This window comes from Rutilus rutilus (assembly GCF_951802725.1).
Source record: "Rutilus rutilus genome assembly, chromosome: 1".
Classification (NCBI taxonomy): Eukaryota; Metazoa; Chordata; class Actinopteri; order Cypriniformes; family Leuciscidae; genus Rutilus; species Rutilus rutilus.
In genome coordinates this window covers 12,585,962-12,600,105 of record NC_140209.1, presented here as the reverse complement: position 1 = coordinate 12,600,105, position 14,144 = coordinate 12,585,962, and the positions used below count along the sequence as shown (strand labels likewise).

Sequence of the window (14,144 nt, the reverse complement as noted above, 5' to 3'; positions counted from 1 at the left end):
GTACCATAATTGAAGCCCCTCCCACAGTAATTACATCACCAATTAAGCTCCTCCCACAGTAATTCTCCAATAAATGCTGTATATTCCCATCAGCTACAAGTGAAGACGAGCATCAGAGCATCAGGAAGAGCTGAAATCTGCAAAGACTGAGTTTATTAAAGAGGACAGTGAGAACATGAGTGATCCAGAACCCTGCAGAATGAAACACACTGAAGATCCTGAAGAACAAAGAGGTTGGTGTTTATTCTTCATTCATTCATGAGTCTGAAGAACATTCATGTTAGAAACATTCATGCACTTCAGCACATTTAGATAATCTCAGGAGCTGTGAGAGTTTTATTTACTATAATAAATAAACTTTTTGGTTTTCAACAAATGGTCAGTAAAGTGAGGTTTGAGAAATGTTCATATTAAGTGTCAACATCAGGTTAAACTGAATAATATTATAACCTTTTTATTTCACATGTTACCAAAATGTCAGAGATTTCTCAATATAGTTTATAACATTGTATATGTATGTATGTATGTATCAGTGTGTTGTACATGCCATGTTCCTCCGGGCCTCTGAAAGGTTGTGTAAGGGTCAGTCTGCTGTATATCATGTTGAGATGTGCTGGTCTCTCCAGTCTCTAGTTCTCTGCGTCTGTTATTAGACACACAATGCTATGTACAGTCTCACAACACCTACTCTCTTAGATGAAGGTCTTACCGGATGTAAGTCAATGTCATAGGCTTTATTCACACCCCTTTTACATTTCTTTAATAATTTACATATTCCAAAAAAAAAAAAAAAAAAAAAAACAGACAACTCAAGAATAATCAAAACACTATTGTGACTATATTTAATTTATATTATTTACCACTCACTTCAGTGTTCCATATGTGTTTTTTTTCCTCAATTAGCAAAAATCTTTTTCTTGCTTGATTTATATCATTCCTTCTAATATTACTGTCCAATGTCTGATTCAAACATGCCCATCCTGCATATATGCTTGGACTCATTCCTTCAAAATACTTTACAGTCCAGAACTTTATTCAAATTGAACAATTCTTCATCCTCTGCCAAATTATCAATACAATCTCATGTTATTTTACATGCTTGTTATGGCAGATCTTTTGTCTTATAATACTCTGGAATTTCTTTAGGAATATCCCAGGTAATTATTACTTTATCGTTTTTACTTCATCTTATCAAGACTAAAGGTATAGGATAATATTTGACCCATTCTGTATCATTTACTGTACTCTTACCCTAATTATGAGCCTTTTATCTGACCCTTGATTTTGAGTGGACTTGTTTCCGCACACTTGTGCATTGCCACATCTTCCAGCACATCACACAGTCTAAACTGTATTATCACCTGATCAGTTACTGTATTATTCTCTGTTATCTCTCAATATTTGAGTCTTAATTTCATTTTCATCTGAAAATGTTAGCCTTGAACACTCATCTTTGTATTTGTTTTTTCATTATAGTTATTTTCACATTTCCAATATCCTACACATGTACAGCCTATCCAGTCCATCTCTCTCAGTTTTTCAAGTTTGATTTCTAACTTGATTGTTTAATTCTCTTAATATCATACTACTACATATTTTATGTAATTTCCAATTGTATTTCATTTAGCACTCTCATTACGATTGTCATCTAGACATTCTTCCCAAAACTTTTCACCTCCTAAAGTTACTTCAGCTTTTTATTGGATTCTCTATACCATTTTAAACTAGGAATTGGATTTCTTAATTTCTGCAAAGTTTCATATAACGTATACTTTTCTCTTGTATACTACCCCTTGCAATCTTCATTAAATGTCTTACATTTACATTTTTTCCCACCTATCAATGATAATTCATTAGGTACTAAATCAATAGTTTTTTTTTTTCTTTTAGATCCTCCATATCAATCTCGTTCACAAAGGTTGTCAATATGTCTCACCTTATTTCCACAGTGTCTTGATTTTTTTATTAAAATTTTTTAAATTTTGACTACAACCCAGAACACCACCATGACTACTGCTATGTTCATCAATGTTACCACAACCATTGACTCAAAGAAGCCTTTCTCCTGTCACTGTGTTATTCTGGGACACTCTGTTAGTCCAACATCTCGATCCAGACTCTATCTCCTGAAAGATAGAACATAAAGTTGAGCTCTCCGTAAGACATCTCTAAGTCATTAATCATTCGGCTCCTTCTTAAACACTCTTCAGTTTTTGCTTCTGGAGTTCCTAGTTCTTGTTTTCTGTGTTAGAAGATTTTCTCTTTAAATTGGGCTTTATTCCCCTTCTAAAACTCCACTAACACATATTCCCCTTCTGTTAAGGGTTTTCTTCATTCGTATACTTACGGTGTAAGATATCCAAGCCATTGCCAACAAATTTACATTATTTGTTTACAGCCTCATTTACTTGCTCTGTCATGTCCAGTCTCGTTTCATATTTATCTTTGTATCATGTATGACACATTATTGAACACTTTTACTCACGTTCAACTTTGCTTATTTGATTCTCTTTAACTTGGCTCCATCCAGAGACACACTATCAGTAGTTTTATTACCCCATAAATCTGCATTCCTGCTGTCTCGCTCTCTCTCTCTCTCTCTCTCTCCCTCTCTCTCTCTCTCTCTCTCTCTCTCTCTCTCTCTCTCTCTCTCTCTCTCTCTCTCTCTCTCTCTCTCTCTCTCTCTCTCACACACACACACACACACACACACACACACACACACACACACACACACACACACACACACACACACGCTAGAATGAGTTTGTTCTGCTCCATTCTAGGATCTTTAACGCAGTTATCACAAATATAGGTAAGAGACCTATTTCTTTATATCGTTTCACTCTTTTTAAATAAAAGAGCATGTTAGAAGTATTTTATACTCTTTCTTTTTTTTCTTTTCTTTGGTCTTTAATTAGTTATTTTACACTGTTTGTAAGATACAATGTTTCCCCCCCCCCCCCCCCCAAAGTAATTCTACCTTCCTTCCTTTCTTATTCGACTAATATCAAATTATTCTTACTCCAAAGCTCATTTTCTAATAACCATACTGTATGTTTATCAACTCTTTTTTATATATACTTTATCTTTCTTAGTAATTAAATCCTTAAAAGGTTTAGCTGATAATAATAATATGTCTAATTAACATTGCGCCTTTCCCAAGCTCAAGGACGCTTCACAATAACAGTAAAGAACAAACAATCAGTTGAAGAATGTGCGTTCCTCCACGCCAACTTCATGTCTGGCGTACGTCCATTTCTCATTGTTTTTGTCCGTTGGCGACTCTTACAGGCAATGAAGTGAAGTTGCAAACATTACACAACGAATTGTTCTACAAGTCTATCGCACCAGCACCTGAGGGAAGCATTGCTATTAATTTGCAATTTATAAATTAATTGACATATAATGTCACACGAGCCTTATGGAAATATTCTATCAATTGATACAACCCTTAGTCTATGGCAATGTCAGCTTTGGTTTAACGTCCACCTTTTCTTTTTAAAGTCGACATGAAATCAAAATTGACCCTATTTGCTTTGTTAGCGCATATTACTAGTCTTGTGGTGAACAATTAATCCGTGCAAGTTAATACACAGAAAAAAATTCTAATAATCTTTAATCAAAGTCTGAAAAGTTACTTCCGGTCTGAAATGGCGTCTTTTTCTGATGACGTAGGCTTGACGGCTTGGGTTGAAAAACGCTTAACCACTCCCCTCAAACCGTTAGTCTGCTATGAGCGAGAGATGGAGAGGAGGAGCGCTGACACTAAAACCCTGCCCTCTGTTCAATATTCCGTTTCACTTGGAAGTACGTCACAACACTGGAGAAAAGTCGTTTGCAACTTCCGGTTCACGTAGACTTTAAGGTCATTTACAGTGCCACTTTCAGATCCCACTTCATTGACGGCATCAGCCAAACTCTCCCACTCATATTTTTTCCTTTTGTTATTAATTCCAGAGGACTAAGTTCCAAAATAAAATATTTTTTCTCGTTTCTACCTCTGACAGTAGCACCTCCAATTCACTTTCTGTAAAGTTTAGTTTCTTGCCGCTTGCTTTAGCCATTTTCTTACTGCTTTCTTTTGCCAAAGTGGACTCATTACCATATTTAAATTGATTTAATTAAGGGAGGAGACTGGGTGGGGCGTTGTGCTCGTGCATGTGTGCTCAATTTTACATTAACTGGGATGTACAAAGAGAATATGCGTGGGATCCTTCGTACACAGAGATTCATACATCTGTTTTTTTTTTGTGCGTACACATTTACAGCTTTGTCCATACACAATGTTTTAGTATGAATGCCACGCAAGTCTTTGTACATGAGGCCCCAGGTCTGAGAGTGGTGTCTTCGAGTCCATAGATCTTTCATCACAGGGTTAAGAACCTGCAAAGAATGTCAAACGCACACACAACACTAACGAACAACAGTCCTCTTCAAGGCTAAAGAAGGCCTGAGTTCATTATCAGAAAAGCAGCACACCATAACAAACTGATAACACATTTCACTCCTTAGGAAAGCAGGACCGACATTAATCCCTTTTACTCCTCCCTAGAGAAATGCACATGAGGAAATGCACTTAACAGACTATGTTAAAACTATGTATATATTGACCTTTAACTTAGGCAAGCCAACTGAGAAAGACAGATACGCAACACCTGGGTGCAGAGTCCTTTTAATCACTCTGACTCCCAAGAGAGTTCTCATCAAAAGACGGTAACACTTTATAATAATGTTCAGTTGTAAGTCTTTTACAATTGATTAGTTAATGATTAACCTATCATTTACAAAACATGACTATGCGTTTCATAAATGTTTAATAAATGATGTTAAATTTTTTTGTATGTTTTGCTCACATCAGGTGCACAGTGTTTAAAGACTCCATGTGTTTCAGAGAAGACAGCTGTCTATACCCTCACCAGTCAGCACTTACACTGCAGTACACACTACACTACGGACTACAGAAGACAGCTGTCTATACCCTCACCAGTCAGCACTTACACTGCAGTACACACTACACTACAGACTACAGAAGACAGCTGTCTATACCCTCACCAGTCAGCACTTACACTGCAGTACACACTACACTACAGACTACAGAAGACAGCTGTCTATACCCTCACCAGTCAGCACTTACACTGCAGTACACACTACACTAAACACTACAGAAGACAGCTGTCTATACCCTCACCAGTCAGCACTTACACTGCAGTACACACTACACTACACACTACACTACAGAAGACAGCTGTCTATACCCTCACCAATCAGCACTTAAACTGCAGTACACACTACACTACAGACTACAGAAGACAGCTGTCTATACCCTCACCAGTCAGCACTTACACTGCAGTACACACTACACTACACACTATACACTACAGAAGACAGCTGTCTATACCCTCACCAATCAGCACTTAAACTGCAGTACACACTACACTACACACTACACTACAGACTACAGAAGACAGCTGTCTATACCCTCACCAGTCAGCACTTACACTGCAGTACACACTACACTATACACTACAGAAGACAGCTGTCTATACCCTCACCAGTCAGCACTTACACTGCAGTACACACTACAGAAGACAGCTGTCTATACCCTCACCAGTCAAAACTTACACTGCAGTGCACACTACACTACACTACACTACACACTACAGAAGACAGCTGTCTATACCCTCACCAGTCAGCACTTACCCTGCAGTACACACTACACTACACACTACAGAAGACAGCTGTCTATACCCTCACCAGTGAGCACTTACACTGCAGTACACACTACACTACACGCTACACTACAGAAGACAGCTGTCTATACCCTCACCAATCAGCACTTACACTGCAGTACACACTACACACTACACTACACACTACAGAAGACAGCTGCCTATACCCTCACCAGTCAGCACTTACACTGCAGTACACACTACACTACACACTACAGAAGACAGCTGTCTATACCCTCACCAGTCAGCACTTACACTGCTGTACACACTACAGAAGACAGCTGTCTATACCCTCACCAATCAGCACTTACACTGCACTACACACTACACTACACACTACAGAAGACAGCTGTCTATACCCTCACCAATCAGCACTTACACTGCACTACACACTACACTACACACTACAGAAGACAGCTGTCTATACCCTCACCAGTCAGCACTTACACTGCACTACACACTACACTACACACTACAGAAGACAGCTGTCTATACCCTCACCAGTCAGCACTTACACTGCAGTGCACACTACTCTACACTACACACTACAGAAGACAGCTGTCTATACCCTCACCAGTCAGCACTTACACTGCAGTACACACAGCACTACACACTACAGAAGACAGCTGTCTATACCCTCACCAGTCAGCACTTACACTACAGTGCACACTACACTACACTACACACTACAGAAGACAGCTGTCTATACCCTCACCAGTCAACACTTACACTGCAGTACACACTGCACTACACACTACACTACACACTACAGAAGACAGCTGTCTATACCCTCACCAGTCAGCACTTACACTGCAGTGCACACTACACTACACTACACTACACACTACACTACAGTGTTCAACACCTGTTATAGATGTGTAAACGCATGAATAAATCATTTACAACCCTTTCTGCATTCCCTAATCTAAAGTGTAAACTATTCATCACTTGTAAATGTCTTACACATCATTCGTAGATTACCACTTCAAGAATCAAAAAGGCATAAGAGCTACGAATGTTATCTACGAATGTATATGTAACACATTTACAAGTGATGAATAGTTTACACTTTAGATTAGGGGATGCAGAAAGTGTTATAAATCATTTACAACACTTTCTGCATCCCCTAATCTAAAGTGTAAACTATTCATCACTCGTAAATATGTTACAAATGATCTGTACATGTATTCAAGGCATTTACAACACTTTCTGCACCCTCTAATTGGCACATACATACATACATACAAAAAATACTTTATTTATTAAACATTTGTATATGATTAGTTAATCATTTACTAATCAATTGTAAATGACTTCTAACTGAATCTACAAAACATACATACAATAATGAACATATCACTTATTAATCATTTATGAACGCATAGTCATGTTTCTTAAATAATTAATTCAATTCAAATTTATTTGTATAGCGCTTTTCACAATACATACATAGAAAAAAACAGTTAGTTAATCATGTATAAATTTAGGGCATAACATATCGCCAGCGTCGAGTCGTCTCTTCACGGGCGTCGAGTCGTCTCTTCAGTGTCCCGAGATGACAACAGAAGAGCAGATAGCTGCTGTTCATAATATTAATGCATTCGATCCGATTTAACTGTAGTATAAAAGGTAAGTATTATGTGAATGCTTGGCTAAAGAGATGCGTCTTTAATCTAGTTTTAAACTGGGACAGCGAATCTGAGCCTCGAACAATATCAGGAAGGCCATTCCAGAGTTTAGGAGCTAAATGTGAAAACGCCCTCCCTCCTTTAGTGGATTTAGATATCCTAGGAATGACCAGAAGCCTCGAATTTAGTGATCTTAAAGAGCGCGATGGATTGTAGGGCGATAGAAGATCTGTTAAATACCCAGGAGCTAAACCATTTAGGGCTTTATAGGTCAGTAGTAATACTTTGTAATTGATACAGAACTTAATAGGTAACCAATGTAGAGATGATAGAATTGGTGTTATATGATCATATTTTCTTGATCTAGTAAGAACTCTAGCAGCTGCATTTTGGACTAACTGTAGCTTGTTTATTGAGGATGCAGGACAACCAGCTAATAAGGCATTACAGTAATCTAGTCTCTAGGTCATGAATGCATGAACTAACTTTTCTGCATCAGAAACAGATAGCATGTTACGTAGCTTAGCAATGTTTCTAAGGTGGAAAAAGGCTGTTCTTGTAACATATGAAATATGATTTTCGAAAGACAAGTTGCGGTCTAATATAACACCCAGGTCTTTTACTGTAGAGGATAAAGTAACAGGACATCCTTCTAAATTAAAGTTGTATTGTAAGAGGTTTTGTGGGCAGTTTTTTGGACCAATAAGTAATACCTCCGGTTTATCTGAATTTAATAGCAGAAAATCACACGTCATCCAGTATTTTATATCTTTAACACACTCTGTCAATTTAGATAATTTAGTGTTTTCATCTGGTTGTGATGAAATATAGATTTGAGTGTCATCAGCATAACAGTGGAAATGAATTCCATGTTTTCTTATAATATTACCAAGTGGCATCATATATATTGAGAATAGCAGAGGGCCCAACACAGATCCTTGCGGCACTCCATAGTTTACTGACATTATCTTTGATTTTTTCCCCATTTAAACAGACAAAATTTCACCCTTTTGTATTTGCACTGCATATTGTATGTTCAGGGGTTACAGATTGATAGGCAGACATGGTATTTATGACTGGATGTAACTTTTTATACTTTGCGGTAAAATGGCTCTCCTACTGACTTTGTCCTATCAGTGCGGCTCTCATGAAAAAATAGTGAAGACCACTGATCTATAGTGTTAAACACAGAGCTAAGGTCGAGTAAAACTAGTATTGAGATACAGCCTTGGTCAGAAGCTAGAAGTAAATCATTTGTAATTTTAACGAGCGCAGTTTCAGTGCTATGATGTGGCCTGAATCCTGACTGAAATTTTTCATAGATATAATTTTCTTGCAAGAAAGAGCACAATTGAGCGGACACAGCTTTTTCTAGTATTTTAGACATAAATGGAGGATTTGAAATTGGTCTGTAATTTGCTAGGTTATTATGATCTAATTGTGGTTTCTTAATGAGAGGTTTTATAACTGCCAACTTGAATATTCTTGGAACATGACCTAAAGATAAAGATGAGTTAATAATATTGAGAAGAGGCTCTTCCACTACAGGTAACACTTCTTTCAGTAGCTTAGTGGGTATTGGATCTAATAAACATGTTGTTGGTTTAGATGCAATGATAAGTTTATTTAGCTCTTCCTGTCCTATAGTTGTAAAGCGCTGTAGTTGTTCTTGAGGGGGCGATAATTGAGGCTGAATCATAGGACACCGTTAAAGATTGTACATTTACAATTGTGTTTCTGATGCTTTCTATTTTCTCAGTGAAGAAATTCATAAAGTCATTACTACTAAACTGTAACAGAATATTTTGCTCAGGTAACGTCTGTTTATTTGTTAGTCTAGCCACAGTGTTAAATAAAAACCTTGGATTATTTTGGTTATTTTCTATTAGTTTGCGGAGGTGCTCAGCCCTGGCTGCTTTTAGGGCCTTTTTATAACGTGACATACTGTCTTTCCACGCGATTCTAAAGACCTCTAAATTAGTTTGTTTCCATTTATGCTCTAAATTACGTGTTTCTCTCTTGATAACATGCGTAGCACTGTTGTACCATGGTGCTTTAGTTTTCTCTCTAACCTTTTTTAATCTAGATTTGGTGCAACAATGTCTAATGTACTAGAGAAAATGGTGCTCATAGTGTTAGTCATTTCCTCTAGTTCATCTGTTTGTTTGGGTTCACTGAGCAACTGAGATAGATCAGGTAAGCTATTTGCTAATCTATCTATAGTGGTTGGAAGGATTGTTCTGCCTGGACGATAACGTGGCGCAACATGACAAATTTCAGCAGTACGTAATATGCAAGTTACCATGTAATGGTCAGTGACATCATCACTTTGCGGTATAATATCAATATCGGTTGGATTGGTTCCATGTGATATAATTAAAAGGTCTATATACAGTAGCCAAGGCTAGAGATAATAGGGATTTCTTTCTTACATCTAAGAGCGTAATATTTAGCACAAGTACTTCAAACGAATTAAACCTGTGACCTGTTTTCTGAATAACATCAAGAATAACTCTATAGATTGTTGCAACACCACCGCCACGACCAATCAGACGGGGCTCATGCTTATAACAGTATCCAGGAGGAGTAGACTCATTAAGACTGAAATAATCATTTGGTTTAAGCCAGGTTTCAGTAAGGCAAAGTACATCGATGCTATTATCTGTGACTATTTCATTTACAATAACCACCTTAGGTGTGAGTGATCTAATGTTTAGAAGACCTAGCTTTAGAAATTGTTTTTGTTCACTAATATTGAGATTTTCTGGTTTAATCACAATTATATTTTTCCTAGATCCTGCAGTAGATTTAATGTTTGACCTCACTAAATGAGGAATAGACACAGTTATATAATGCTCTACATTGGTACTTATATCAATTAAGTTGGGACAGCAAAGACTCTGATTTGGACTTTGACTGACTAGTTATATGGTGTGTAGCGTCTTGGAGATGTTGTCTGACAGAAGAGCCGCTCCGATTCTGCTGGGGTGAAGGCCATCAGCACGGAAGAGCCTAGGTCGCTCCCAGAACAGATTCCAATTATTTACAAAGAGCAGTTTCTGTTCATTACACCATGACATTAGCCATTCATTAGAGCAAATAATCTACTGAACCTTTCATGTCCTAGTCGGTACGTGGGAAGCGGTCCAGACACGATGATCGTTGTTTCAGGCGATGTGCTGCGTACCGTCTCGATCAGGCTCCTGAATAGGTTTTTCTATGTATTTAAAATCACTTTTAAATTTTATTTGATGCAAACACTCATTTTTTAATTAACTAAATTAATTTCACTTTTTTGTTTGCAACCATGTTGGAATATACCAAATGTTTTATGAATTATGAATTCCAAAAACCAAATGTATTACCCAAATGTTGGATATTTCTCAGTATAGTTTCAACATTTTAGCAAAAAACTTTTTTAGCAATCTTTTTGTTGTTGTTGCAATAAACAGTAAACTTTATCAAGCAAATTAACTTTCCATAACTTAAGCAAAATATGATTCATAGTTACTGTTAAAGTTGTATTTTCCATAAATTATAGACGTTATTCTAATTACATTTCCTTAAAAAATAACTTTGATAGAGAGCAGAGCGGGAAATGAGTTCGCCAAACTCGAACTGGAACACAGGGAAACTCACTTTATTTAATTAATAATAAAAAATAAAATAAAAAACAGAAAAATGGTAATATTTTATAGCAGTTGTCTACTTTAATGTTCTTTCACTTAATTTTTTTTCTTTTGTAATATTTTGATGAATAATAATATTTTTGTTTCACTTCAGACCTGATGGAAGAGAGCGAGGAGAGTGAAGAACTGAGTGAAGTGGAGGAGGAACATCATGTCAAACCTGGAGAAAAACCTTTGAGTTGCTCAGAGACTAAAAAGAAAGTTTATAAGAAAAGAAGAGTCAAGAAATCTTTCACCTGCACTCAATGTGGAAAGAGATTCCCAAGCAAACAACACATTGAGATTCACATGAGAATCCACACGGGAGAAAAGCCATACACATGTGATCAATGCGGGACAGACTTCACACAAAAACCACATCTTGATGTTCACATGAGGATCCACACCAGAGAGAAGCCATTCACATGTGATCATTGCGGGACGAGCTTCACACAAAAACAACATCTTAAGTCTCACATGAGGATCCACACGGGAGAAAAGCCTTGCGCATGCGATCAGTGCGGGAAGAGTTTCACACGATCATCATCTCTTAGGATTCACATGAGGATCCACACCGGAGAGAAGCCGTTCACATGTGATCAATGTGGAAAAACATTTCTCTGTGCATCACACCTGAAGTCACACCTGATAGTTCATATGAAGGAGAAGCCGCATTCATGTTCTGTGTGTGGAAAGAGTTTTTCATCGCTGCCACATTTAAAAGTACATCAGAAAATCCACACTGGTGTGAGAGAGTACATGTGCTTTGAGTGTAAGAAGACTTTTACTGCAGCGAACAGTTTAAAAGAGCACCAGAGAATTCACACTGGAGAAAAGCCTTACAAGTGTTCACAATGTGACATTAGATTCAGTCGATCATCATCTCTGAAAACACATGAGGGGATCCACACTGGAGAAAAACCTTACAAGTGTTCACACTGTGACAAGAGATTCAGTCAGTCAGCAGATTTGAAAAGACATGAGAGGATCCACAGCAGAGAGAAGCCGCACACGTGTGATCAGTGTGGAAAGAGATTCTCTTTTAAAAGTGAACTGAAGCGACACATGAACACATGCAGTGGATAAACAAATGGAAAACAATCACAGTCTGAGATCACAGTAAGTAGTTCATCTTTATGTGCTGAGCATTAAAGTCTCTCCTGTATAAGTTAGTTTCCTAACAGCCATGATGAGCAACAGGACATCTTGGTGGTTGCTTGCATTCTGCTTCACATTTTTCACATTATTATGAGACACTGAATTATAATTATAAGAAATTATCTCATTATTACGTAAAATTTTCATATGAGAAAGTATCTCATTATTATGACATGCTGATGCTCACCAGATTTACATTGTTTCATTACCAAACTAGTGGACTCATTCCTTAAAAATACTTTACAGTCCAGAACTTATTCAAATTGAACAATTCTTCATCCTCTGCCAAAATTACCAATAAAATCCCATGTCATTTTATATGCTTGTTATGGCAGATCTTTTGTCTTATATAATACTCTGGAATTTCTTTAGGAATATCCCAGGTAATTATTACTTTATCGTTTTTACTTCATCTTATCAAGACTAAAGGTATAGGATAATATTTGACCCATTCTGTATCATTTACTGTACTCTTACCCTAATTATGAGCCTTTTATCTGACCCTTGATTTTGAGTGGACTTATTTCCCCATACTTGTGCATTGCCACATCTTCCAGCACATCACACAGTCTAAACTGTATTATCATCTGACCAGTTACTGTATTATTCTCTATTATCTCTCTATCTGTGAGTCTTAATTTCATTTTCATCTGAAAATGTTAGCCTTGAACACTCATCTTTGTATTTGTTTTTTCATTATAGTTATTTTCACATTTCCAATATCCTACACATGTACAGCCTATCTGTTGTGAAGAGGCAGAGACAGTGGGATCCATTTGCAGCTTTATTAGAGAGTAGACAAGACAGGCAGGGTCAAACACAGCAGACAGGGCAAAGCAGGCTAGGCAGAGACAAACCAGGTGAACAGGCAGGGGTCGAGGCAGGCAGCAAGAATCAGGAATCAATAGACAATCCAGGTCAGGGCAGGCAGCAGAGAATCCGAAACGATAAACAGTCCAAGGTCAATAACAGAAATCAAACACGGGAATAAACGCTCAGAAATGATGGCCAGGGCAGAATCAAGACTTCGCATTGAATGTGTGCGTGGAAGTGGTTTATATGAGTGTGTGTAAATGAGGTGCAGGTGTGTAACGCAATCAGTCCCAGGTAAACGGTATTATGGGAAATGGAGTTCAATGGGTAAAGTTAATATTCTGGGGAAGGTTCCCTCCGGTGGTGAAGAGGAGGCGGTGCGGAAGCCTGCTCTGTAACAGAGCCCCCCCTCTGCGAGCAGCTCCTGAGGCGAGAAGGCAAACGACGCCGGGGTCTTCCACGAGGTCGAGGGGCCGGTTTTTCCGGATGCATCCGATGAAACTCTTCCGTGAGTGTGGGGTCTAGGATATCTCCAGCGTTGACCCAGGATTGCTCCTCCGGACCGTACCCCTCCCAGTCAACCAGATACTGGAGGACGTTACCCCGGCGCCTGGAGTCCAGCAACTCGTGCACACGGTACGCCTCCTCGCCATCAACCAGGATGGATGGGGGGTCTGGAGCCGCGACTCCCTCCTCCGACTCTCCTCTCGGACCACCGGCAGGTTTCAGGAGTGATACATGGAATGTAGGAGAAATACGGTAATTAGCGGGCAAATCAAGTCGAAAAGATACAGGGGAAATTTGTCTGAGAATTTGGAACGGACCAACAAACCTGGGACTGAGTTTGCGACATGGAAGTCGAAGTCTGAGATCTCTGGTAGAGAGCCAAACCCACTGGCCGGGTTGATAAACTGGAGCGGGGCGACGGTGACGATTAGCCTGGACCTCTTGACGTCTGACGGCATGGAGGAGATGAGTGTGTGCTTGATCCCAGACCTCTTCACTCTTTTGTAACCATTCTGTGATAGATGGTAAGTCAGTGGGTTCACCGGACCAGGGGAAAAGTGGAGGTTGGAAGCCCAGGATGCACTTGAAAGGAGTGATGCCTGTAGCAGGTTTGACCAAAGAGTTCTGAGCGTATTCAG

The 14,144-nt window shown here is 38.5% G+C and overlaps 2 protein-coding genes across 3 annotated transcripts in view; one reads left to right on the top strand and one right to left on the bottom strand.

Annotated features, from left to right (window-relative positions):
* The window catches only part of LOC311287787 (uncharacterized protein), a 449,286-nt gene that overhangs the window by 334,845 nt on the left and 100,297 nt on the right, over positions 1-14,144 (bottom strand). The window lies entirely within an intron of this gene.
* Positions 92-13,177, top strand: LOC311297802 (uncharacterized protein; the record flags this gene model as incomplete). Its single annotated transcript, XM_084420244.1, has 3 exons — positions 92-233; positions 11,144-11,712; positions 12,941-13,177. Exons 1-3 carry the CDS (start codon positions 176-178, stop codon positions 13,175-13,177), a joined length of 864 nt encoding a protein of 287 aa, XP_084276370.1. The 5' UTR covers positions 92-175.